This window comes from Podarcis filfolensis (assembly GCF_964270895.1).
Source record: "Podarcis filfolensis genome assembly, chromosome: 3".
NCBI lineage: Eukaryota > Metazoa > Chordata > Lepidosauria > Squamata > Lacertidae > Podarcis > Podarcis filfolensis.
In genome coordinates, this window is record NC_139606.1 from 50,783,356 (window position 1) to 50,807,937 (window position 24,582).

At 40.3% G+C, this 24,582-nt stretch overlaps 1 protein-coding gene and 1 long non-coding RNA gene across 5 annotated transcripts in view; one reads left to right on the forward strand and one right to left on the reverse strand.

Moving 5' to 3' along the window:
* The window catches only part of SOBP (sine oculis binding protein homolog), a 139,252-nt gene that overhangs the window by 1,465 nt on the left and 113,205 nt on the right, over positions 1 to 24,582 (forward strand). For 2 of the 4 annotated variants that reach the window (XM_083608300.1, XM_083608302.1), the window contains exons 2-3: positions 15,411 to 15,549; positions 20,650 to 20,835. In XM_083608300.1, coding sequence (XP_083464426.1) covers positions 15,411 to 15,549; positions 20,650 to 20,835 — 325 coding nt within the window. Of the gene's footprint in view, positions 1 to 8,672; positions 8,852 to 15,410; positions 15,550 to 20,649; positions 20,836 to 24,582 lie in introns of those variants that run through there. The other 2 variants (XM_083608303.1, XM_083608301.1) reach the window with 2 other exon arrangements.
* LOC310760270 overlaps positions 2,379 to 24,582 on the reverse strand; it is a 29,796-nt gene continuing 7,592 nt past the window's right edge. Inside the window, exons 2-3 of the long non-coding RNA XR_014546877.1 lie at positions 16,540 to 16,655; positions 2,379 to 2,476 (exon numbers count right to left, since the gene is read on the reverse strand). This is a non-coding gene — a long non-coding RNA (uncharacterized lncRNA). The remainder of the gene's footprint in view (positions 2,477 to 16,539; positions 16,656 to 24,582) is intronic.

Genomic DNA, 24,582 nt, shown 5'->3' on the forward strand with positions numbered 1-24,582 from the left:
AGGCTACGTACAAAGCCAGGTCACTGAGCAGCTTTGATTTATTGCTCTTAATCACCATCAGTGGCTTTTTTGGTTTTTTTGTTTAAAGGAAACTTTCCACCCCGTAGAGGTTTCAGCGACCCCTCCTTTTTGTTTGTGTGCTATGCCAAATCACCCGGAGGATGTTAAAGTTAGAGAAGAAGGGAAGTCATTTAAGTCCTGTCTTTCCCTCTCCTCTCGGCAGCCGCCCCCCTTTTCCAGTAGCCAGCTGCTGCAACTGTGTAATTAAATTGTCAAAGTGAAATGTTATGGTCTGAACTGCACATCATTCTTGTGCTTTGGACACAAGGGTCTCTTGTCCTTCTCCTCCTCTCTTTTGCTTGCTCCGTTTCTGTTTTCCATGCTTCGTTTCACAGTTAATCAAACCAGAGGAGTGTTGTGTTGAAAGAGAGCTGTCCGAAAAAAAGGTTCATGCATATGTGGTTTTTTTTTGTGTGTGTGTGTGTGTATATATATATGCATATATGTATATATATGTGTGTGTGTGTGTGTGTGTGTGTGTATATATATATATATATATATATATATATATATATATATATATATGACAGGTTTGTTTGGAAAGGTTGGGGCCGGAGGAGAGAAAGTCAGTGTCTTGACAGGAAACGATGCCCATCCAGCTGTGCTCCAGAGGTAGGGCTGTGGGCTGCCTCTCCAGATGTTAGCATAGCAGCGGCTGCTCAGAAACACACCTCAGGACTTCTTTTCTCCTGGGGTTGCAGGCTGAGCTGAAATGGTCCTCTGTTGCATGTTTTTATTATCCAGAATGCCCACGACTATGTTTATTTTATGCTTCTCATCTGTCTTTACCCTGTGGCTTACACGTGTTGCAGGGCTGAGATGAACTTGCGTTTTAAAAAAACCCAATCAAAACCCAATAATAATGAAAACAGCACAGTTTTGAATGTGGAATGAAGTGGCATTCAGCTGATTCACAATAGGTCTGATCACAGCTGTTACATCCTGAAATGTGCAAGTTATGTGTTGAGCTGTAAAATATATACTGTATCTATGCATCTACATCTACTATGAGTATAAGGATAGTAAAGCATATGGATTAACAGGGCTATTTTGTTTATTTTCACCAAACTGAAGGATAATCTTCAGGTTCTCTTTCAGTTCTTAATTTAATATTGGGGAAAGTTCTTTCAGTTTGCTATATTTGTATTCCTTCTTTTTGTGCTTACTCGGGATTTGTTCAAACAGCAGGCAGATGGGCATCTGAATAAAAGGATGGCATGCGTAAGAGCAAATATCCTGCATATCAATAACATTTATTCATTCTCTAGACTAGATCCTCTACATTCCTTTGCAACAGCTTTATTTCCTTGAGACATGTATGACACCGTATCCTGAGATGAAGCATTGTACACACTTCAACTTAACAGTAATTGCTCAGCTGGATCAGGCTTGAATTTGTTTTTGTTTTCTTTTTCTTGTTTTCTTTTCTGCCTTTTTTTAAAAAGAGGGCAGGAGAAGGGGGAACAGTGGGTGCAGAAAACTGCCCCACTATGCATTATCCCTTTAAGACACTGCTTCATGCAATCTGTGTGGACTGCAGTTTTTAAGTTTCATAGGTTCTAGGATTACAAATTAGCTAATTTTAATCAAAACATGTGAAATGTTATCCTGGCTGGATATAAAGGCTGACTGTGCTGGATCCTCTGGGTTTGTTTTGTTTACTTTGGCTGCAGGCACACTTGGTGGTTTGGGAGATAGTTGTTCTTCTGCAGTATAACAGATGTTTGTCTGAAATGGTGAGGAAGAAACAAAAACAACACTGTGTGTGTGTGTGTGTGTGTGTGTGTGTGTGTGTGTGTAAGGAGGAAAAAATACTCACATTTTGTTTTTATAAAAAGGCCATGATATTAAGTGTTTGTATTACCCTTAATCAGATAAGTTTCTCCTTTCCTTAAGCCTCTGTTAGCAGTTGAACAGTATTATGATAAATAAATAAATCAGAATTTTTGCTGTATGAGCAATTGACTCCAAGGTTGTGGACTGACCTAGCTTTGGAGACAGTTTTTATAGTTTGGGTGGTTGAAAGGTGAATAACAGCAGAAGCTTTCAGACAGCCTAGACCACATACCAGAGCAAGTTGTCTTATTAAGCTTGGAGACCACATTCTTTTAATAGGATTGGTGGGTTTCTCCAGAATGGTCTTAAATTATAATGAAAGTTTTAAGCTGATTGGCATCCGAGTGTGTTGCATATGTGGATGGCTTGATTACCATTCTGAGAATAATTCTTCATTTATTGACTATATTGGAGGGATTTCCTCCTCTTTACAGAGTTAAAGAGCATAGTGACAACAAACTGGTAACACTGTATGCAACAAAATGTCATTGTGAACACAATGTGCCCTTGTGTAGGTACATATCTGTACTGTTCAAACAGCTTGACTGCTTCCCTTCATCTGAACTGCTTTCATCTGGACCTGTGTAAAATAAGCTCTGGTAAGTAATCACGACAGAGCAGAAAGAAAGGAATGTATATACAGCAATAGACAGCCTAAGCTGTAAAAACTGTAACCTGAGTCCCAGCAGCAGATCAGATATCAAGGCTGTAAGGTAGGGGGAAATGAAAGAGATGAAGGGGAGGGAAACAGGAGAGAGAGGGTTGGGGAATGGAAAAGTCAGCTTGGAAAATGAAGGACTAGTAGGAGGGCCCCCTCAGGGAAATTTGGCTCAGGGATTAGGGAATTTTATCATGGTGTACAGTGACCTACTCAAGTTTCAGCCCATGTTGGATTGAATTGCTTCCATTTGCTAGGAGTAAGAAAAAGGGCCGGCGTGTATGTGATTCCCTCTCCCCACCCTCCTTCCAGTAATAAAAAGCCACTGGGTACAAGTGTCTATTTTAAGTCCAGCAAATACAAGGCACTATGAATGAGTAATAAAATTACCTCATCATACAGATTTTCTTGAAGATTGGCTGTTTGATAGAGCCTCATAATTTGCTCAGTAATGATGGAGGGAAACTCAGGCACTAGCTTTTCCTGTGTCACATCAGCAATATCACTTGCTGCTCAGTTTTAATATAACTGGAAACTGGTGTTGTTTGCTGTTTCATCATGGTAGATATTACCTAGCATTATGCTTATCTCTCGCCCAATGTAGGTGACAGCTGTAGAAAATGTCAACAACATTGTGTGCAAAAAAGTGCATGGCTGCATAGTTTGCCTATGTTGAATTTCAGTAAAATTCAGTGATTTTTTTCAGACAGAAATGTTTTGTTTCACTCTGACCTGCAACGTATTTCCAGTGTCTTAATTTCCCCCCAGTTCTTCCTTTCTCTTTGCCTTCCTTTCCTGCTGTGGATAAAGGATGCCCTTAGAATTGTAGTGTTGTCTCGTAGTGATGTGAATACTGCACAAGGTTTGCCATTTACCAAATCAAGAATATAATATTTACGTGTGAGATGACAAACTTAGTATTTGCACATATGTTTCATCTAATATAAGAAATTCAGAAATCCACATCCCTTTTACTCAAGAGAAATCTTATTCATGTCAGAAAGATGGTTCCATTTAAATAGATTAAGGTCACACACAAGTTTAATGCCAGATAATGATGCAACTGTCAAGAATGCAAGAAAAGTGCTTTGAACCATACGTAATTAATGTACATTTGAATGAATTAATGTGATTGCACCTATCAGATCGTACTGGAAATTTTTCTAAACAAACTAGACTGAGTTAATCTACACATTTACCTTCTTTGTCTATTGTGAGGATCGTGATTAAACTGTTTCATAATTTCACAGGGCTGTCTCCGTGAGCCTGTGGTGTTTACCTTGTAGATTCTCAATAAGTAATTTGTAACTAAAATAGGCTTTACTCCTGATGTCTCCATCTGTTATTATTTATTGGTAAACTCTGTTAAAGATTCTTACATTTTAACATTTCTGCTGGTGGTGATTGAAATATGTATCACAATATGAAAATCAGTAAAAAAAAAAGAAGGTTCTGACAACAAAAGAGAGTGGGAGACATTTAAAATTATCCTAGATAAATGAATCCCCTGATTAACAAAGACATATAGTCAAGGAACCTCATGACAGATACTATGAATATACTATTCAAAGATTTCATGAAAGTAAGGGGCCACTATAAAGCCTGGATGACTTATACATCCCCCCTCAGTGTAGGTAGGTGGGTAGGTATATTTTTAGAAAATGCCAATAACCCTGGGAAGTGGAGCTGTTCATATAGGCTAGTGTGTGTTCATTGACATTATTGGCCTCCACTCTTGAAACCCAACAGAAATAAAGAGAATGACGAGTCTCTCTCTCTCTCTCTCTCTCTCTCCCTCCCTCCCTCTCTCTCTCAAAATTTATTAGCTTCAGAGAGATGTTTAACTTTGTGCTTTAGTACTTAAGTTCACTCATGCAAGGAAGTAAAAAGAGAGAGAAAGAATTTACTCTGCTTCTTTCAAAGTCTGAAATAGGCGTTCAGCAACATAACCTAGAAGAAAATGATTCTGACAGACTTGTCTTTCGTGTTTCCTGTCTGCAATTGCCAGGTCTCACCCCTTGTTTCCTAGCAGAGAAAACGTTGTATAAAAATTTGGAGACGCACATATCAGTGAGATCTATATCTTTTAAGAAATCTATTATCAGTTATGCAACAGCAAGCCCTATGTTCTCTGCATGATGGTATCACAGTAAAATATAGTCAATATACAGTACTGTGTATATGAAAACAATTGCTGCTGCATTTTTAAGCCTTTAGTCTCTTAAGAGAAAGATATATAGTCATATATCCACAAGTCTCCTTCTCTGTGTCATGTATGATAAAAATGCATATTCCCATACAGGATAACATGATAGTCTTTTCCACTAGCCAGATGTGATATGTGTGTGTACTGCAGAATCTAAAAGATTAAAGTGATGCATATTAAAAATATTGCAAAATGGTGGCCTGGGCTCCTTCAGGTGAAAAATGAGCAAAAAGCAAAACAAAAACAATTTTAGCTGAACAGAAGGCTCTGTAGAATGTTGAAGGTTTTGAAGTAGGTTTCTTTGGCAAAGATAATTCTCTCCCAATTTGACAGCACACAAGCGATCACCTGCTTTGTCATTTTAGGTATTCCTGGCAACCTGGTTTTAACGTTTCCTTGGCTCTAGTTGTTTGATTATATATGAGCCTTTAGAATCTCAATTCAGAAAGTTATCAGTGTGAAATCAGAAATAGTAAAAAATATAGTGCTATCTGGCTGTCACAACATCAAGAAATATAAAAATGACTAGTGATTTCCCCATTTTCTGTTATTTTTATTGATGGCAGACATAACTATCATTTGGACTTCCTATATCTTTGCAATCCCTCTACAGTCTAGGCACAATAACTCTTGGCTGCCAATTCTGGATTGCATAGCATTGTGAAATGCAGTCTTCCTCTCCATCTCCTCTTCCTTCATGCATTCCCATTCAACCTTTCTTCATCCATTGTCTCCTTTTGAGTGCTCAAATCTATCCTGTCCTTAAAAATAAGTTTTAACCTTTCTTGACATTGCATCTTCCACCACGTACCATCCTCCTTTCCTTTCCCCCTTCATTTCTTTTTGAGTGTGTGGTGTGTATTTCTTTCTTTCCACTCTTTATCCCTTCTTTTCCAACCTTTATACTCAACTGGAATCGTCGTATCCAGCATTTCCAGTGAATTTCTCTTTGTTTATTTTGAGTGTTCGTATGTGTCAGTGTGTCTGCATTCTTTGATGTTTGATCTCCAGTATTATACTTCTTGACACACAGCACGTTTCTATTCTTGGTACTCAGAATTGAGACTTGTCCTGGTGGCTCTTTCCAACCACTGATGCTCTGTTTTCTTTGGTGGCTGTTTCTTATCACATAAGCCCCATACTGCATTACTGGGCCAAGAGGGAGGAGCCCATCCTGCAGCTGGGAAAGAGCTGCCTGCAATGCTGGCACGGAGAAGAGACACAGCAAGGACAGACCACATTGCTTGCAACATGGGAAGGGGCAGTGATGCAATGGTTCCCACACAGCCAGCGTCACACAAGAAGAGCTTGCTCTCTCATTTTTCCACTTGGTCTTCTGTTGTGCATCTACTGCCTTTCTTTGTTTTCTCCTTCTTCCCATCTATCTGCCTAGTTCCATGCTGCCTTCCTCTTCTATTTGTCAAGTTATTTCCCTCCTTCAGAAATCCTGTTTCTCTCACTATCTTAGCCTTAACTGGATTTCCTTTGCTGCCTTACTTTCAGAATTCTTTTGAACTGCCCCTCCCTCCCATATCGATTGATGATTTTAACATTATCTGGCGGACAATTTGTTTTATCACATCTATAGCTTTTATCACATCTATATCACATCTATTACACAGGTAGTGTAAAGTAAATGCTTCACCAGGGATGGAGAATCTGTGCCTCTCTAGATCAGGGCCAGTGCAGGATGCTTTGCCGTGTGAGGCAAAACAGCAAATGGCACCTCCACTGCCTTCATTTCTTCCTCCTTCTCCACTGCCTTAAGCACTTGGAGGCAGCCTGGAGAAGCCCTGGCATGCTGAAGGTGGCGGGAGAGAAAAAAGGGGACTAGAGAGGAGAAGGCAGCAGGGGGCACAGGGGGTGGCAAGTGTCATACGCCTCAGGGACCTGGATCTGCCATCCCTGCCAGCTGTCCCCAGCCTGCCACCTGAGGCAACTGTCTCACCAAGCGTCATGGGTCAGCTGTCTCTGTTCCAGATACTGATGGGTGCCAACCCTCATCTGCCCCAGCCAGCACAGAATCATAAAATTGTAGAGTTGGAAGGGACCACAAGCGTCATCTAGTCCAACTTTTGGCAATGCAGGCATCTTCAGGGGTGATGGGAGTTGTACAGTGTCTAGAGGGGCACAGGTTCCCTGTTCCTGAACAAAACACTAGTTGTAGAAGCAGCAGTAGTAGTTCGGTATTCTATCCTTAAAAATGGGAACTGCTAGCTTGATCTCTTTAGGACTGCAGTGCACGTTCACGAGAGGTCAGAATCCTATTTAATGGGCAATAATGGACATAGGATTGTTCAAAGGCTGTTAAAAAAACAACAATCTTTATTGATTTCCAGGCATGCATCCAAACATCTATACTTCAACATGGAGAAGTACAAATCACACGAAAAGGAAAAATAGTATTTCAAATACCCAGAATAAATAAGTGTACAGCACATAATATCTACACTTGGATAACTGAGGGTTGGAATCACAGCTACTTATTCTGCAGAAAATATGGGTATTGCTATTGATGTAGAAGAGAGGCAAAACAAAGCTGCAAAAGGGGCTATAACATATTTATAATGTATTCTGTAAATTGCAATTTTCCCATAATGTTGGGTCAACTTCACCAATGCAAGGTACGATACATTATAATACCAATTAGACTGTCACCTTCTTCAGACTCCCCAGTGCTTTGCTACTGTTGCCATGAGCAGATACCCCACCAGAGCTATCATTGGAATCTTAGAATCTTAGTGTTCAAAGGGAGCCCATGTTCCATTTTTGCTGATTTTCCATAAAAAAAGCTAAAAAAAATGTAATTTCCCAACAACTTTCCTGTCCGGATTTTCCCTGTTTGAAACATGGCTACCCTATACTATTCCTGCCAGCACCACTTATTTCTCAGCCACCATAGAAAGCATATCACCACACCAATTTTGTATGTTGTATCAGAAACTGTTAATTAATTTCATATACCGTATATGCTTATGGGGTCTGAACTGGAGGTGACAGACCAGGAGTGAGACCATGGTGTCACAGTTGAAGCCCCTCCTGGTCCTGGGAGACAGCGGTGTGGGAGAAAGTGGGGAGTCTATTGACCTGTCTGTTGGCTGAAAAGCCTCTTCTTCTTCTGTCACATCTGGTGTACCTTTCTCTGACTTGTCCCCCTCCCTGGGCTCCTACCTTGCGGGCATTGTCAAACTCATATATCACTGGTCCCCTCTCCTGGGTTACTGTCTTGGTCCCCTGCCTCCACCCCACACTCTTAGGAGTACTGCCAGTCCCTGACACAAGCTCTTCTTCTTATGCTCTTAGATATTGCGTTAAAATATTTTTTCTCAATGGACTTTCTATATCCACACATCCAAGCTTTAACTAAATTTGTATTAATTCTATTACTTCTTTCCATATTGTGGTCCTGGCAGTATCCATTAAGCATAATTCATTGCACATTGCTTTACCACAGTGGTGTCCCAATGATATAATATGATTTCTATATACAATTATATTTAATCCCAAGCTTCCTACAAGAATGGCAGGATGTTGTGTGTGGGGGGGGGGGTATCATGTTGGCTGCATTTGCACAATATGCTAAACCATTGCTTGTTTTAAATACGGTTTGTTCCTTTCACAGAGGGGCAAAAAAGAAAGCTTTTTGTCCACTGGTTTCTAGCTGCTCTTGCCTCATGCATCTGTAGGCTGGTAAGTGTCTTTGGTAGAGTTGCCAAACAAACCATGTTTAAGCAACCCATGTCTGTTGGGTTCAGATGCAGTGCTAAGCCTTTGTTAAAATAGGTCACAATTTGTAAGCCAAAAAGCTATGACTTCACATTGTTGTTTGTTGCCATGCAACAATCCATGATTAATCTGCTGGGCTAAGGCCGGATGTTCAAACAAACCACACTTTGGCTTAACAAATCATGACTTAGCGCTATATGTGAACAAGGCTATTGCACCAACAAAGCTATTCTGCGTGGCAGCTTTGGCTGAGGGATTGTGATTGCATTCATAAATAATGCTAAGACAGGTTAAAGAAGACTTAGCAAACATTGGGCTCATGCATTCGCCCGTCCTCCTCTGGTGCAGTTACATGGAGATCAGAAGTACGTGTCATAAACTATAGTTTGAAGCTAGCTTGTTTCAACTAATCACAGTTAAGATTAACCACAGTTTAGGGTTCAATCTAAACACACTAAACTACAATTAAACTGAATCAGAATCAGAAGCTTCTGGTATCCTACTATCTTGGTTGAGCCAGGCTTTTAACCTGGATTTTCTACATACAGTACACTACAGTCAGATGGAAGAGTTTTCCAGGGAATATACCTTTGTTACTAATTTTCCATGGAGACTCTGGGCACATTTTCTCAGGCTAGCACTAATGATGTGGGGTCATCACATCTTCTCAGAACATGAACAGCAGAAATTTGTTCCTCAGGAACATGCAGTGGTTCTGCCATCTAACACATTTTATTGTGGTTGTGAACAGTCTGTGAAATGTGGTTGTGTGATGCAGTTTTAGGGTAGTGCAACTGGTGGGGTTGCCTTTAGCCCTGCAGGGGACACCAAAACAATGCTATAGAACAGAGCACAAGAGGCGGGGGGGCACTGAATTTTAGTGTTGCACAGGGCGCTGCTAAAATTTGAGAGCCCAAAGTCCACCACTGGTGTGACTGCCACAGCCTCTATGGCAATGACTATGACACCATCAGTCATGAATGGCATAACTTACTTTTACACCTAGTATCAACATTTATTTTTGTAAACAAAAGTTTAACCATACGTAATAGTCATGTAGATTTTCTTACTTGTTTCTTATTTCATTGGTTGAATGCAGACAATTTATTTATCATATGGCAAATGTGATCAAGTCTGTCCACTTTTTAAATGTACCGTATACTAATATAAAGCAGTACAGGTGACCATGGCTGGTTTTGGACTATTCTGTAGTGGCTGTTGCTCCATTCCTGATTGCTGACAAGTTCTGTTGCTAAGGAGTGAAGGCTCTACCTGTTCCTCTATGCATTTCTGCAGTCTTTTATCGCTGTTTCCTAGTTCTTTGTTTAGGGAAACTGATGGTTAATCTGTTCTAATCTCTGCTTTCTTTCTTTTTTTTTTTAAAAAAGGAGATTGTGTTGCTTTTAAATCTGTGAAGTCCTTTACTGAATTTTAAGAGCAAAATGAACATCATTTTAGTTTTTCTTTTAACCTTAATTTGTTTCCATTGTGGTATAGGCAACTCCCAATTTATGTGGGGGTTATGTTCCAAGGCACTGCATGTTTAAGTGCAATTGCGTATATTTGAAACACCACTGAAAAAGCCTGCAAACACCCTGTTCCACCCCATCCTTTTTTATGATGTTTTCGGGTCACTTCTGGGTGCGGTGCAATGCATGCGTGTGCGGTTGTGCACAAATCGGATGTGCCTAAAATGGTCACTGCCTGTATGTACATGTGAGCAAACCACAATTGCAACGAAAAGATCTAAGGCAACTCTCCCCTCCCAATAATGTTCACAAAGGGTACAGTAACTTCAGAGGCATGACTGTAAAGTTTATCATTTTTTTAAAAATGCTCCTCAGCAAAACCTCAGTGAACAGAATGCATTTAAATCAGGGCTGGGGAACCTCAGTTCTGGGTGCCAAACGTGATCCTCCAGGCCTCTGTATCCAGCCTTTGGGATTCTCCCCTGGCCATGCCCCTTCTTCCCAGGCCCCCCCCCCAACAGTCCTGCCCCACTTCTTCCTTGAGTAATTTGGTGTGGTTGGAATGTGTCCTTGGACTGTGATAATTTCACTTGCTTACCTGGATGGAGAAATGGGCATGGGTGTTTAGAAACCTCTGGTGTTTGCATGGGTGGGATCTAGCCTATAGTACATAGGTAAGAGTCACGTCTACTGCCCCACCTCCTTTTCCTGTAGCCCCACCCATTTCCCCCTTTGGCCATACCCACTACTGCTGCACAGCCCCTGGAAGACTGTGCATGCAGGATGTGATCCTCAGATTGAAAAAGGTACTCCACTCCTCATTAAAATCTTTCAGAATACATAACCACACTCGGAAAAGAAATATGAATTTAACCATGAAGATACATACCACCTTTGTGTGTATACAAGCAACCACATGGTGGAAAACCTTATCATGTGATTAGGTGTTGCCTGTATTCACTGATTAGCACAATTTAAATTTTTAAGTTGTACAAGAACATTGAAAGAGACACTCTGGGGAAAGTTTGCACGTCACAGAATAGTGGTGAGAGGGCTGTTAATTGTTTAAGCAAAAGGGTTATTTACCTTTCTGCTAAAAGTGTTGCTGATGGTAGATTACAATTTGTATTTATTTTATACATCTGCTTTATGTAGTTATGTGTAAACTTTGTCTTTCAACAACTGCAGCCTTGGCCATGCAATGTTCCTAAATATACCTTTAAAGTTAAGACTCTGCATGGTGTCAGTAATGTTAATGAGGCTACTCATGAGCTAAGATTTGGCATGCATTTACAGCTCCAAAACTGCAGCAGGAAAGTGTCTTCAGGCCAATGTATGATTGTAGTGAGCTGAGTTGGATTGTTGCAATGCACTCCTTTGTGCTTCATCTGGAGCTGCAATTAGTGCAGAATGCTGCAGCACGGTTGCTGCCAGGAGTGACACTGTCAGAATGTAACACCTTTGCTCAGAGATTTGCACTGGTTGCCGATTTACTACCAGGACAAGTTCAAGGTGTTACTATTAGCATATAAAAGAGCTCGGGACCAGTTTACTTGTCGGATTGCCTTAGTCCATATATGTCCACTCCTCAGCCACTTTGATCTATGGAACCAATACTGTTACAGGCGCCACTTAGATTTCTTACAAGAGCAGAGGGATTATGTTTTTGTGTGGCAACCCTATTGACATCAGGCAGACAGGCACCTTTGTTTTACTCTTTTTGGTGCCTGCATAAAACATTTTTGCTTAGACAAACTTATCCAGACATGTAGAAATTACATGTTGTTGCTGTTTTTAAGCCACTGCTGATTGTTATCACCCTTTGAATATTTTTAATACAGATATTAACTGTTTTTTAATCAATAACTTTCAATGTTTTATTCTGTGTTGTTGCAAACTGCTTAGAAGGCCATTTTAAACAAGCAAGCAGTATATACATTTTGTTTAATAAATAAAATTAAATGTTAATACTTGTTTTAAGAACCAGCTTTATTAAGTGTGGTCCTCCTCCCTTCCTTGAGGGTTCAGAGTAGATTACACCATAGGAAGATTAATTTCTTACAGTATCCCAAGGCTTTAGGCTGAGCCATAAATAGTAATTTACTGTGTACCCTTATAGCATGTTATTCCTGCTGAAATCCTGGGATTGATATTGTTTTCTCAATGAAGGAGGTCAGTTAAGGACATATGCTTTATTAACTGTAGAACATCTGGAGAAAACAGTGCTTAAAGTTTTTGGACATGAATGGGCCTTTTCTTGAGCTATGTCCTCTTTTTGCTGAGTCAGTACAGAACTAGCTTCAAAACAGGCCTATAGGAAGTTACCGGTAATCATACCAGATAAATATGGAGGGTGAGCACAGTGGTACAACTATCTTACAGCCTATGTTTATTTCAATGAAACAATGAACAAAATTTATGTTGAGGAGCTGCCCTGCCTAATGGTCTATATGCTAAAGGTTATTACATTTCTATTAACTTTCTGGGTTCCTAGTGATTTTTGCATCACTCCTTGTAATAGTGAAGTTATCGGCTGAGTACCAGCATGGCTGCAGCTGAAGTGGGGCTACTGAGAAACAAGGAGAAGGTATTACTATGGTTGGGGAAACCCCAGGGTTTGTAGAAGTACAAACAATATTTTGCTGTGTGGTGTCTACCTATGAGTGGCATTCAATGCTGTTCTTTAACTAATGGAAGAAAACCATCAATGGAATGAAGAAGGAAATACATTTCAGGTTCCCTCGCCCCACAGGCCCCTAAATATGCTTAGACAGTTGAGAAACCTTATGGAGCAGATTTAGGGGGACATTGTGGGGTACACAATTGTCTTCCTCCAGGCCCATGTGGGGCACAGCTGGGTACACTAGCCCCACGTGTGTTAAGCTGGCCCCCGCCAGGTACCAGGTGCTTTACACAGGCCTCCCTCCCTCCACTGTTCCACTGACAGATTCCTTCCATCTATGGACAAACAGCATTGGGTACAAAAGTGGCTATATTGGAAAATTTATAAAGTACTCAGTCCATTGCCAACAGATGTTTAAGTCCTGTTAGGTTAAACAAATCAATTTCAGTTTTATCCTAATGAATTGCTAGTTGTTCATGTGGTATTGCTTTTTTCCTGTGAAAATCTTGGCATTGCTTACACATTCTACAATTCCTCACAAATAGATCTGCTAATCTGTGACCAGAATACAATTACTTTAGCTCTCTTGTGAGATGTGGTCATTCTTACACGTCCATGCACATGGTGTAGTAATTTCTTCCTCATGACCGTGGGGACCACAATTTGTGTGGCTTTTACAAATACCACTGAGATGTCCAATAGGTAATTATTGTAATATGTGTATGCTCTTATGACTGATTTCTTGGGACACATAACCTATTGCTTTAAATATATATTTAGAGTAACGTAAAAAGTAGAAAGCAAGCCCCTATTTATTTCTTGTATAACTGAGAGTAGCATTTAATCTTTGATGATCTCAGTTCTATCTGTGATATAAATTTGGGGAAATGGGGCGATAAGCCTTTATTTGGTTTATATGAATGTTTGATATTTGTTCTGATTTATCAGATTGAGCATTTATAGGTGGAACAAGTTCTCTAGAAAGTGATTGAAATGCAACCTTATGTAAGCTTGTGCAATCAGACTTCCTCTTCTTCTTCTCCACCCTACAGCCCCTTGTCATCCTAATCATCCAGAGTGTATTTTGATGGACTGCAGTTTCATCACTGAAGCTGTGATAATAAAGAAAATCATAAACCTAGTGGCCAGGACCAGCATTCCCTTCTCAGTTACTGAGCCTGATCGGCTTGCCGATCAGAAGGCCGGTGGTTCGAATCCCCACGACAGGGTGAGCTCCCATTGCTCTGTCCCAGCTTCTGCCAACCTAGCAATTCGAAAGCACACCAGTGCAGGTTGATAAATAGGTACCACTGTGGCAGGAAGTTAAACGGCGTTCCATTGCGCCAGAACCAGTTTAGTCACGCCGGCCACAGGATCCAGGAAGCTGTTTGCGGACAAATGCTGGCTCCCTCTGCCTGAAAAGTGAGATGAGCGCTGCACCTCATAGTCACCTTTGAGTAGTAGTGTGTGCATAATCCGCATGCCATGCATCACTGGTACCACATCTTCATAAAATCATATTTTGGAATTCACTGAAAGACATCCTTGACCAGTAATTAAGTACAGGTTTCAAAAAAAATCTTCACAGAACTAAGGTCTTCACAAAGTCTTTAGGTCTGTGACTGATGTTTTCTTCTGGCTACTGTGCAAGTGTCGGCATTTTCTTTCCCTCTGTTGTATGTAACAGTCAGAGCACAGTCTCCTGAAACTGGGATTCTTCCTTAATTAAATATTTTAAAGACACTTTTGACTATTTAGTATTTACTTATAGCTCTGTATATTTGTTTGGAGCATTAGACTTGCCTGTACCGTATTCCTGCATCTGTCATATACTTGCCATTAGTGGTTAAGTTAATGGTTCAGTCTTTTGTGTTTTGGGGTCTCTTTTGTGATTGCATTTTAAAATCATTATTTGCTTACAAAGTATCCTTCTACAGCCAGCATATGCACTTTCCAAGGCATATTTTGGAAAAAAAAATGGTTACATCTGCTGCAGATTATACAAACACTGGCACCTTTTAATCTCATATTGTTGCTTTATCTCTTTCACTGTTTTTGTAATTAATTGTTTCTGTCTTTACTGGCTTTGTACTCAAAATGCTCATCTCTTCCTGATTACATTCACTGTTGCTTGCTCTACTGTACTGTGGTGCTGTTTATCGGAATGTGCATGCATTCTATGCCATTTCTGCTGCCCGTGACATGTTTGAATTGCCTTTTCCAGCGTTAGATCAATCTCTCTTAATTAATATTTCCATTATTTTTGTAAAAAGTATTGCATGGGAAACCTACACCCTCGGGTGGGGGGAGGGCCCGGGGTGGAGGTACTGAGGGCCCCACCAGCAAGCGGAGAAGCCTGTATTTCATCCCCTTCTGTGTCATCCTCAGGGTAACCAATTTGAATGGCTGTAACATAGCTGAATTGTTTCTCAGGCACTAGTAAATCAGTCATTGTTCTTTGGCCGCTTTCTTGAGGCACTTTAAAACATTTTATGGTAGCACGGGATATAAAATGCTGTGGAAAAAATATGTGCTAAAAATATCACTGACTATCAATTCTTGTACAAAAAATGATAAATAGCTCTCTTCCCCCTCATATTTTTCCTTAAATTGCAAATTTGTGAAGGTCTCTCATAATTACATGTGTCAGTCAAAGATTTAAATGCATTACAGTCTGTGTACGTGACTTGATAAATGAACATTAGTCTAGAGGAGGTGGGACAAACCTGCTATTTCACGGTACGGTGCAAATAGATTTCGATTTATGCATTCATCTCTAAGTTCCAAATGATTATTGATTGCATAAATAAATAGGCAATTCTTCTCTTTCAGAACTTTGCAGAAAACACCATGAATGAGCTCCTTGGCTGGTATGGTTATGATAAGGTTGAATTAAAAGATGGAGAAGATATTGAATTCAGGAACTACCCCGCAGATGGGGAGAGCCGACAGCACATTTCTGTTCTCAAAGGTAATGACATTTAATGTCCCTTTGATCAAATATGTTAGTTTACTTGTTTATTTTATCAGTTTTAAAGGTGACTTCACATGGCAGTGACTTCTAGCAGACAAAATCCAGAAGCGTACAAAACTGAATAAAATACTAGCTGTTATGCATATATAAATCTGCAACAGTAGTACTTCTTCCTGAAATAATCAACTCTCCTGAAGCCAACATTCAAGCAGCTGCCAATGGATTGAAAAATCATGAGAAAAAGCAGTCTTGTGTTGAACATTGCTGCTGTGAAATCTAGCAGTAGGTTTTTAGAGAGGTCTTACTTGAAAACAAGAGCAATCAATTGTATTAAAAAGTTTTCTAGAAGCCTGCAGCCAAAACAACTGGCCTACCTCTTAGTGCTCCTCATTGTCTCCTTAGGGTGGCCATGTCACAATGTTGTAGCAACAGTAGGAGACACTTGCCTCAGATAGACTTTAGATCTAACAGTACAATGCACCTTTGTTTTCTGGTCAAGAGTTCCAAGTCTTCCAAGCTTCCTTTGCCTGCCCCCACCCACCCCCCTCCACAGAGTCTCTTCATTTGTGTGTAATTCTATTTTACTCTGACGTTCTCCTTGACTCCTTACTTCAACTTCAGGTGCTTCTATATTCTCAGCTGGAAGTAAAACTTAGAACTGTGGCTCCACATGTTGTACTTATTGTTATCACCTTGCAATCATTTCTGCACTACAAGTGGATCATAGATGAAATAGTACTGGTGGGCATAACTGCTGCATTATAAATAAACAATAATCGCATTCCCTTTGGGGTTTCCCCTTGCAGTCTTGGATGGACCTTGAGTTGAATGGGGCCATCTGCAAAGCAACTTGGACTGTAAGGGGTTCTTTTTCCACAGTGTTGATTTGTAGCCAAAACCAAATATTGTGATTAATGCACACTCTTGCTATCAAGCAACTTGCAAAGTCGCAGAAGTAGTATGAGAATAAGAAGGTAGCAGACTCACATAGCATCAGCTGAATGTATGCTGGTTGCTGCTGCTTTATTGCTGTAGTCCTTGCCCATAGTCTGCATTGTACTGGGAACGGGAAAGTTCTTGTCGTGCACTTGGTGGAGGGATACCTGGAAAGCGATGAGGGAGGTGCAGGATCAATAATGAATAAAAAGAGAACCTACCCATGCGACGCTGACACGGAAACCTCACACATACATTATGTAAAAGAAGGAAAGTTTGCTGCCCCCTTCTCCCCCCTCCCGCTATCTCTCCCCACTTCTCTTTCCCCCCAACCTTATACTATATGCAACATCAAAGTCCCACATCGAATATGACTGTTCTACAGAAAGGACTTTATGAACTGAAAATTGGGACGATGTATGTATGTACACATGGGTGGCGCTGTGGGTTAAACCACAGAGCCTAGGACTTGCCGATCAGAAGGTCAGCGGTTTGAATCCCCGCAACAGGGTGAGCTCCCGTTGCTTGGTCCCTGCTCCTGCCAACCTAGCAGTTCGAAAGCACGTCAAAGTGCTAGTAGATAAATAGGCACCGCTCCAGCGGGAAGGTAAACGGCGCTGTTCTGGTTCTCCAGAAACGGCTTAGTCATGCTGGCCACATGACCCAGAAGCTATACGCCGGCTCCCTTGGCCAATAAAGCGAGATGAGTGCCGCAACCCCAGAGTCAGTCACAACTGGACCTAATGGTCAGGGGTCCCTTTACCTTTACCTATGTACTCTTGTAACCAAATAAAATCTTTAATAAAAACATTTTTTTAAAAAACAAAAGAACAAAAAAGAGCAATTATTGATTACTGCAGCAGCAGATAACACTTCCCAGCCAGATCCTCTGTAGATGGCAGTAAGTGGTAGAGAGACGGAAAAGAGGACCAGTAGGTGGCATTTTAAATCTCTTGCCTCAGGTTTTTCTCCCCCATTGGGGGCACCTTCTGTTGTTTGCATTTAGGGGATCAACCTGTTGGGGGCATATATTTTAGTCACTAAGACAATACTCACTTGCCCAATGTTGGGCATTGAGGTGGACCTTTTGTAGTGTCTGTTTGGTCTGTTCCATGTGGCCAGGCTGTGCGTTTATAAGGTTTTGACTAGCAGCAGTAATCATTAACGTAGAATGCTTGGTGTTCACCAGCACATATGGCTGTGCTCTTCATTTCTTCAGTCCAGTAACTTCCCTTCTCTGGCAATCTGCACTACACCTCTCTGCTTCTGTGGCTGTGGTGGTTGCAGACTGCCACAGGTAAGAGAATTGAAAGGCACATGTGGAGTTTTTTTCTGGGTGCATTTCACATTCATAAATCCCTCCCCCACTTTTGCTCTGTAAGGTCACCAAGCCAATAATTTTGGCTCAGCGCTAATTATTGATATTGTGGGCAGTATTTAACATTCTATAAGTATGTGTGTGTGTGTGTGTGTGTTGAAAAGGAGAAACAAAAATATATGCACTTTTCACAATTTTTAGTTTTAATGAGGTCATCATCCACATAAAATCAATAAAGTAACTCAGAAACTTTATCTGCAGAAAACGGTTTTCATATAGAATATTTCATCCAGTTTAAATTATATTATTATAAGCATATGGTCCATGTTATGTGTTTCATGTTACAAATGAGGACACTGGACACCTTGGAAGCAGTATTCATTTTACAGAATACACACAGAAAAAATAAATGGTTTTTATGATTCAAAGTGAGAGCTCATTTTAAGAGTGCAGTCATAAAGAAAAGTGCAAAAGCAATTGTAATGAATTGCCGCAAGCTGAATCCAAGTTAAAGGGAAATAAAAGGAATGCAAAAATGAGTGCATGTACTAAGGAATTCTATTTTCCCTGAAATAATATTTTATTGTTCGCTTTAGTTATTAATATCTGATAATATGTGTATACGGTAATGTTAATGCCAGTGGATTAAGTATGTATATATTTTTTTGTATTCTGTAAATAGGGATCCAAGCTTGGTTAAGGTATAGTTAAGGTGTGATTGAAAACATTTAAAGAATTTATTACATTTAAAGACTGGTTTTACTTCAGTGTTTTGTTGAATGATGATTCTAATTAAGGCTAAAAAGCTAAGTACATATACTAGTGAATAAGTACCAATTGATTTAATGAGATTTTGGGCCAAAATAGGCATTATGGTAAATGTGTGCTCCTGCTAAAGATGGCTACCACACTTCGATGTCCCTGATCCCTTCTGTTCTGTCTGCCTGTAAAACATAACTCATAATATGGTGTCATAATTTACTAAGTTTCCTTAATGCCACTCCATGCTACTGACTATCAGTGGTGGAAAATGTGTCAACATATGTGAAACAAGGAGGGGCAGAGAACCATGTGAAATCTGTAGCTCACCTGAGAACAGGCAACAAAAGTAGGTCTACAGTTTGAACATGGTAAGAGAAGGATTATTGATAATGGTCAACTGTTATTCCAGTTTTCTGGAGGTCTTCAGTGCTAGATATTAAACCTCAGTCAGTCATGAAGATGCTAAAGAGCTGTTCGTTTTGCTTTGGAATACTGTAGTAGATACTGTTGTCTTGGATAAGGGGCCACAATTTGTAATAGAAGATTTTTGTAGCATTCACATGTCTATTCCCAAAGCAATGGAAAGGCTGAATCATCCATCAAAATGGTTAAGAGAATTTTGACCAAAGCCAGAAAAATGAGAATTGATCCATATTTAGCCATTCTGGATCTCTGGAACACAACTTTGCTAGTCTTAGATAGGAGTCCAGCAAAGGGACTGATGGGTCAAAGGAGAAAGACTTTGCTGCCTATACTACAGCCAGAGGGCCACAACAGGTGAGCTAAACTTATAGCAGAACAGAAATGAAGAAAGGCTTGTTACTACAACCAGCCAGCTGAAGGACCTACGCAAAGTACACATGGATGAGCATGTCTGGATAAAGCCAATAGAGTGACAGGAAAGCTGAGGTCCTAATTCAGAAGAGCATACTGATGTGGTGACCCAGAGGTTCCAAGTCTTGAAAAGACATTTGTGTTGAAACCATTGAGCCGTAGCAGACTCAGAACCAGCAGGACAGAATGAAAGGAGGCAGTTTCGGGAAGCAGAAGATCTTGTTCAAGTTGGAGAGGGCCCAGATTCTCTTCCCCTCCCTCCGCTCAAGAGAATGGGAGACAGATCATCTCATCCCATGCTCCTTGAGATGAAAAGTATATCAGCTATCAACAGGGAAGTATAACTAACTATGTATTATAACCAATTTAAGACTCTGGTAGGCTGACAGATACAGAGACCACCACCTAAAAGATTATAATTGAATTCAAGGAGTTAGATGAGGGTTTTAAAACTATGCATAGATATATGCAGAACACTACTGTATAGGAGAGTTGGGGAAGTAGACAGGAAGAGTAGCCCAGTGGCACAGATTGAGAGGACAGCTGTCAGAAGTGACTTTGCAAACACCACAGAGATCTAGCAGGAGGGACAAAAAGTTCAAAGTGGGCTTGTTTAATAAAGGGCATATATATATCCTGCCTGATTCATTAGTGGTTGAGATGACATGTTTCAGGGGTAGCCAGTGTGGTGCTGTTTAGATGTTGCTGGACCACAACTCCTATCATCCCTGATAACTGGCCATGATGGCTGGGGCTGATGGGAGTTGGAGTTCAACAACACTTGGAAGGCATCATATTGGCCACCTCCAGCTTATGAAGGGCAGGGAGGAATTAGGCCCTCACATGCCTCAGTATCTAAGAATACAGTGGTACCTCGGGTTAAGAACTTAATTCGTTCTGAAGGTCCGTTCTTAACCTGAAACTGTTCTTAACCTGAGGTGCCACTTTAGCTAGTGGGGCCTGCCGCTGCCGCCACACCGCCATCGTACGATTTCTGTTCTCATCCTGAAGCAAAGTTCTTAACCTGAAGCACTATTTCTGGGTTAGCGGAGTCTGTAACCTGAAGCATCTGTAACCTGAAGCGTCTGTAACCTGAGGTACCACTGTAATCACTATGTATTAGTTTGCAAATGGTTGCAGGATACATTCTTCACACCACAAGCCTCATGAGTTAGTTGGTCCCCAAGTAAGTATAGCAGTTTTTATATGTTATATGTTTATATGTATTCTGTTTTTTTTTTAAACAGAAAATTCTTTGCCAAAAACAAAATTACCTGAAGACAGTGTTATTTCATCCTACAACATAAACGCAGGCTATCCGGGGCTTACCACAGGAAATGGACTCTCAGACTCACCAGCAGGATTGAAGGAGCATGGGAATGTACCCATTATTGTACCATTAATTCCACCACCTTTCATAAAGCCACCAGCAGGTAAATTACTTAATTTGTAATGACCTCGGGCAGAAGTTCTGTTCTTGTTAGATACTGCTTCCTTATAAAATATTCTATTTACAATTATAAATGATTGATTAAGAATTGGAGAAACATGGAAACCCTTAACGGTTTCTCTCACTAAGTGCTTTTAAAAAGTCATTGGATTAGAGCCAAACTAAATTAGTTGCACTTAGATCCCATTGATTCCCATGGGAACTAGGGCTGCAATCCTAACCCACTTATCTGGGAATAGCATCACTTATGATTTACTTATGAGTAGATATGCTTAGGATTGCAGTCTAAATAATGAGTGAATTATCCCACTGATTTCAATGGGACTTACGTGAAACTAATTTAGACGGATAATGATTTCAACACAGTGGGATATATAGTATATTTTAGCAGCCAGCATTTTCTATAAATGTCTTTGTTCACCCCAGCCTGTCAAGGTGTGAAGGTGTGTTTGTTAGGGATATGCAAGGGCCCCAAGATTCATCTTGTATCTGTGCTTTTAGAAAATCTGAAGCTATTTCTGAGTTGCTCTGTTCGTTTTGATCTGTAATTCAGGTTCCAAGCCACTCAGTATAAAACAAAGCTTGGTGTTCCTCATATACTCTTATGGGGAATCTTAAAAAACGGGTATAAGTCCCCCCCCCCCACAGAAGCAGATAAAATTGGCTGGCACAGGAGCCCCTCCGGAGTCCAGGGGCTTTTGTGGGGATTCACTTTCCTCCATAATCCATATTAGGGTAATACCTTTATATTATGCCAACTAAAACTTCAAAATCCCTATTAGTTTCATATTTTCAAGGGGAGAACAGGGGGTTAATCTCTTGCTCTGTCTTATCTTAAAATAATTAAGATGTTTCTGAGTGGTGTGTATTCTTGCTTGTACATTTTTTAAAACACTGGCAGCTTCACCCCAGTGAGCTACTTTTCCCTGTACTTGTTTGTGTTGCAAAATGATGCCCTTCAATGGGCAAAGGTGAAGCTGTCCCTAATACCTCCTGCAGAGTTATAAAGAGCTCTGGAGGCCCCTCCTCTCCCAGGTAAAGCAGTATATAATTTTTTTAAGGGTTAAATGAAGCTCTGCTTAACAGTGAGACATGTGGCTTTGATGGTGTCCTGCTCCAGCTCAGGGGTAGGGGATGTTGACATCATGATTTGACCAGAGGAGGAGTAAAATTACCCTGAATCATTAGCATCATTATTTTAGCCACAGCACAGAAAAGTTGCACAAACCTATGTTTTGTTTTGTATTTATGATTTATACTTGCACACCACTTTGCAGTTTTTAAGTATAAAGCAGTTTGTAAATATTTTAAAATAAATAAGTGGTCCCAAATCCAATCCATCATATCGTCACTTAGGACTCTGAAATATCCCAGTCTGAAACTCTGGAGAACTACTGCCAGACAGTGTAGACAATATTGAGCTAGATGGATCAATGATCTCTTTAGTAGAATAGAATAGAATAGAATAGAATAGAATAGAATAGAATAGAATAGAATAGAATAGAATAGTGTTCCTATGGTCTGACAGGAATGATTTGTGAAAGCTGTGCAGTTTTAGGTGTCATAGATTTCAATTACAGAGATCACGGCACAAGCTTAATTCTCTCATTGAAATCCATGCTGCATAAAAGTGATTAATTTTGGCTAGGTGGTCCTCATCTAGGAACAATAGTTCCAGACACGTAGAAGAATCCTGTGCCTTTTTGAGTAATGTTACACCTAAGTCCTACAAGCTGCAGCTCCTCTAGTCACCTCTCCATGAGGTTTGGAACAAACCCCAACAACTTACGCTGAAAGTTGATGCACATAATTAACGGTTGTGTGGCTAGCCTCAATTGCAGCCTAATATGGCAGACAGGTTGTATGAAGGCTTTGCTTGGGATACCTCTTCAGATCTGAGCAATAGCAACCACATCTGTATTTATTAACTTCCCTGAGGTTACGTGTGAGATTATAATGTCCTGCAAATTCCATCAGATTTCTTTTAATCAAATGAATTATGCATTCATACAGTAAATTTTTAAGTGAGTAACTCAGTTGGGTGTTTCAGCGGTAGAGTGCATTAAAGAATGTCTGAAAGTATTTAAGTAATATAAAGGAAGATTATCAGGATTAATATCAAGTGTGTAACTAAACAACCGTAGTAGTGATATTAATATCATGTGCCTGTCATGTTGATGAACTCATCTAGGGAAAACTGTGTTTCAGTTCAGATTGAAATCCTGTCTATTGCCTCTGAAAGTCTTGATATGATCAAATATATATGCCCCAGAGAGACTGTGCTGAAATGTTTTATATTTTCATGACATTCTTATCTGGAGCAATTCTCTCCCATGTGGCATTTCTCGAGGTTTATATGAGGCATGATTCATTTGTATTGGGTGCTGTTTTTCATAAACTGCAAAAGTAACTGTTATGGCTACAGTAGGGTGTTTAATTGCTATGTTATTATTTACTGTTGTATACATTCCAGTAATTGCTGAATTTATATAACAGCAGGCTCAAATGTGTATCTGCTTAAGTTGTTGGGAGGTTTGTTGCACTCTGTTGACTTAACTGAAGGGAGAAATAGACCTAATATAGACTCAACATGTAGTAAAGAACATTGTTAATGCTTTGTGAAAGAAATTAGGAATCATACAATGTACCAATCTTGTCAGCAATATAGGTGAAATTCAGGTTGGCATACTGGTAAAAAAGGGGAAATATAAAAAGCAGAAAGATAGGAATGAGGCGGGTGGTAATTAAAGAGCAATACTTGGGTGTCTTTCTCTGTATATTCTTGCATAGAAGTTGAGATTTGTGTAGGAGAGCCATGGCAGTACCAAAGGGCTTTGGAACAAACTGCCCCTTGAAATTTGACTAGCACCCACACTGTTTGTCTTTAGATGCCAGTTCAAGACATTTTACGCAGCCACTGAATTTGAAAGAGCAGTGAGACAAAAGCTGAAGGCTGTCTCACATACAGTTTCTTTTGCTGAGCTTTGATGATTTTATTATATTGACGTTGCTTTTTATTTAACTTGTTGCGACCTACCCTGAGACCTTTGGTTTATATAAATAATCTAACTAACAAATAAATAAATACAAAGAACTAGATTTAAATCTAGGAGATCTGGGTCCAAACTACAGATGCAATGGCAGAAGATGTGGTTCTTCCTCTGTCATACAGAAATTGTTCTGACTTTTATGGGTGCATAGGCAGGAGGTACTAAATCCCACCCCTTTTGGACTGGCAGTTTACCTCCCTGCAATAGTTCCTGGTGCCATTTTTCCTTCAGTCTTGTCTCCAACACCTGAAGTGAGCCCAGGGAGAGAAATACATTTGGTGATGGGGAGTTAAGCAGGGATAAGAGGAACTGTTCGCCACCCCTTGCCCCCTCCTCCTTGCCATATGCTGCTGAGGCTGAGAAAACATCAGTGAGGTGGCCTGCAGTGGTGGCAGCAGAGTGGGATAGCAGCTGAGAAGATGTTCTGGCCTGTTGTGACTGTTCCTCCGTGGCTTGCCCGGGCTGCCCACTGCTGCTTCCTCTCTCATCTGCTGCTGTGATGAGATGGCTCCCATCATGCTGTAGTGTGCAGAGCTGTCTGTTGGTGGCTAGCCAAACTACCACATGAAAACAGCCTTAAGGCAAATATATAATAGGAAATACTAGACACCTCAGAAATAGGCAACGTTACAAAACCTGTCAATATGTTTCTTGTAATATTTACTACCTTGAAAATTGAC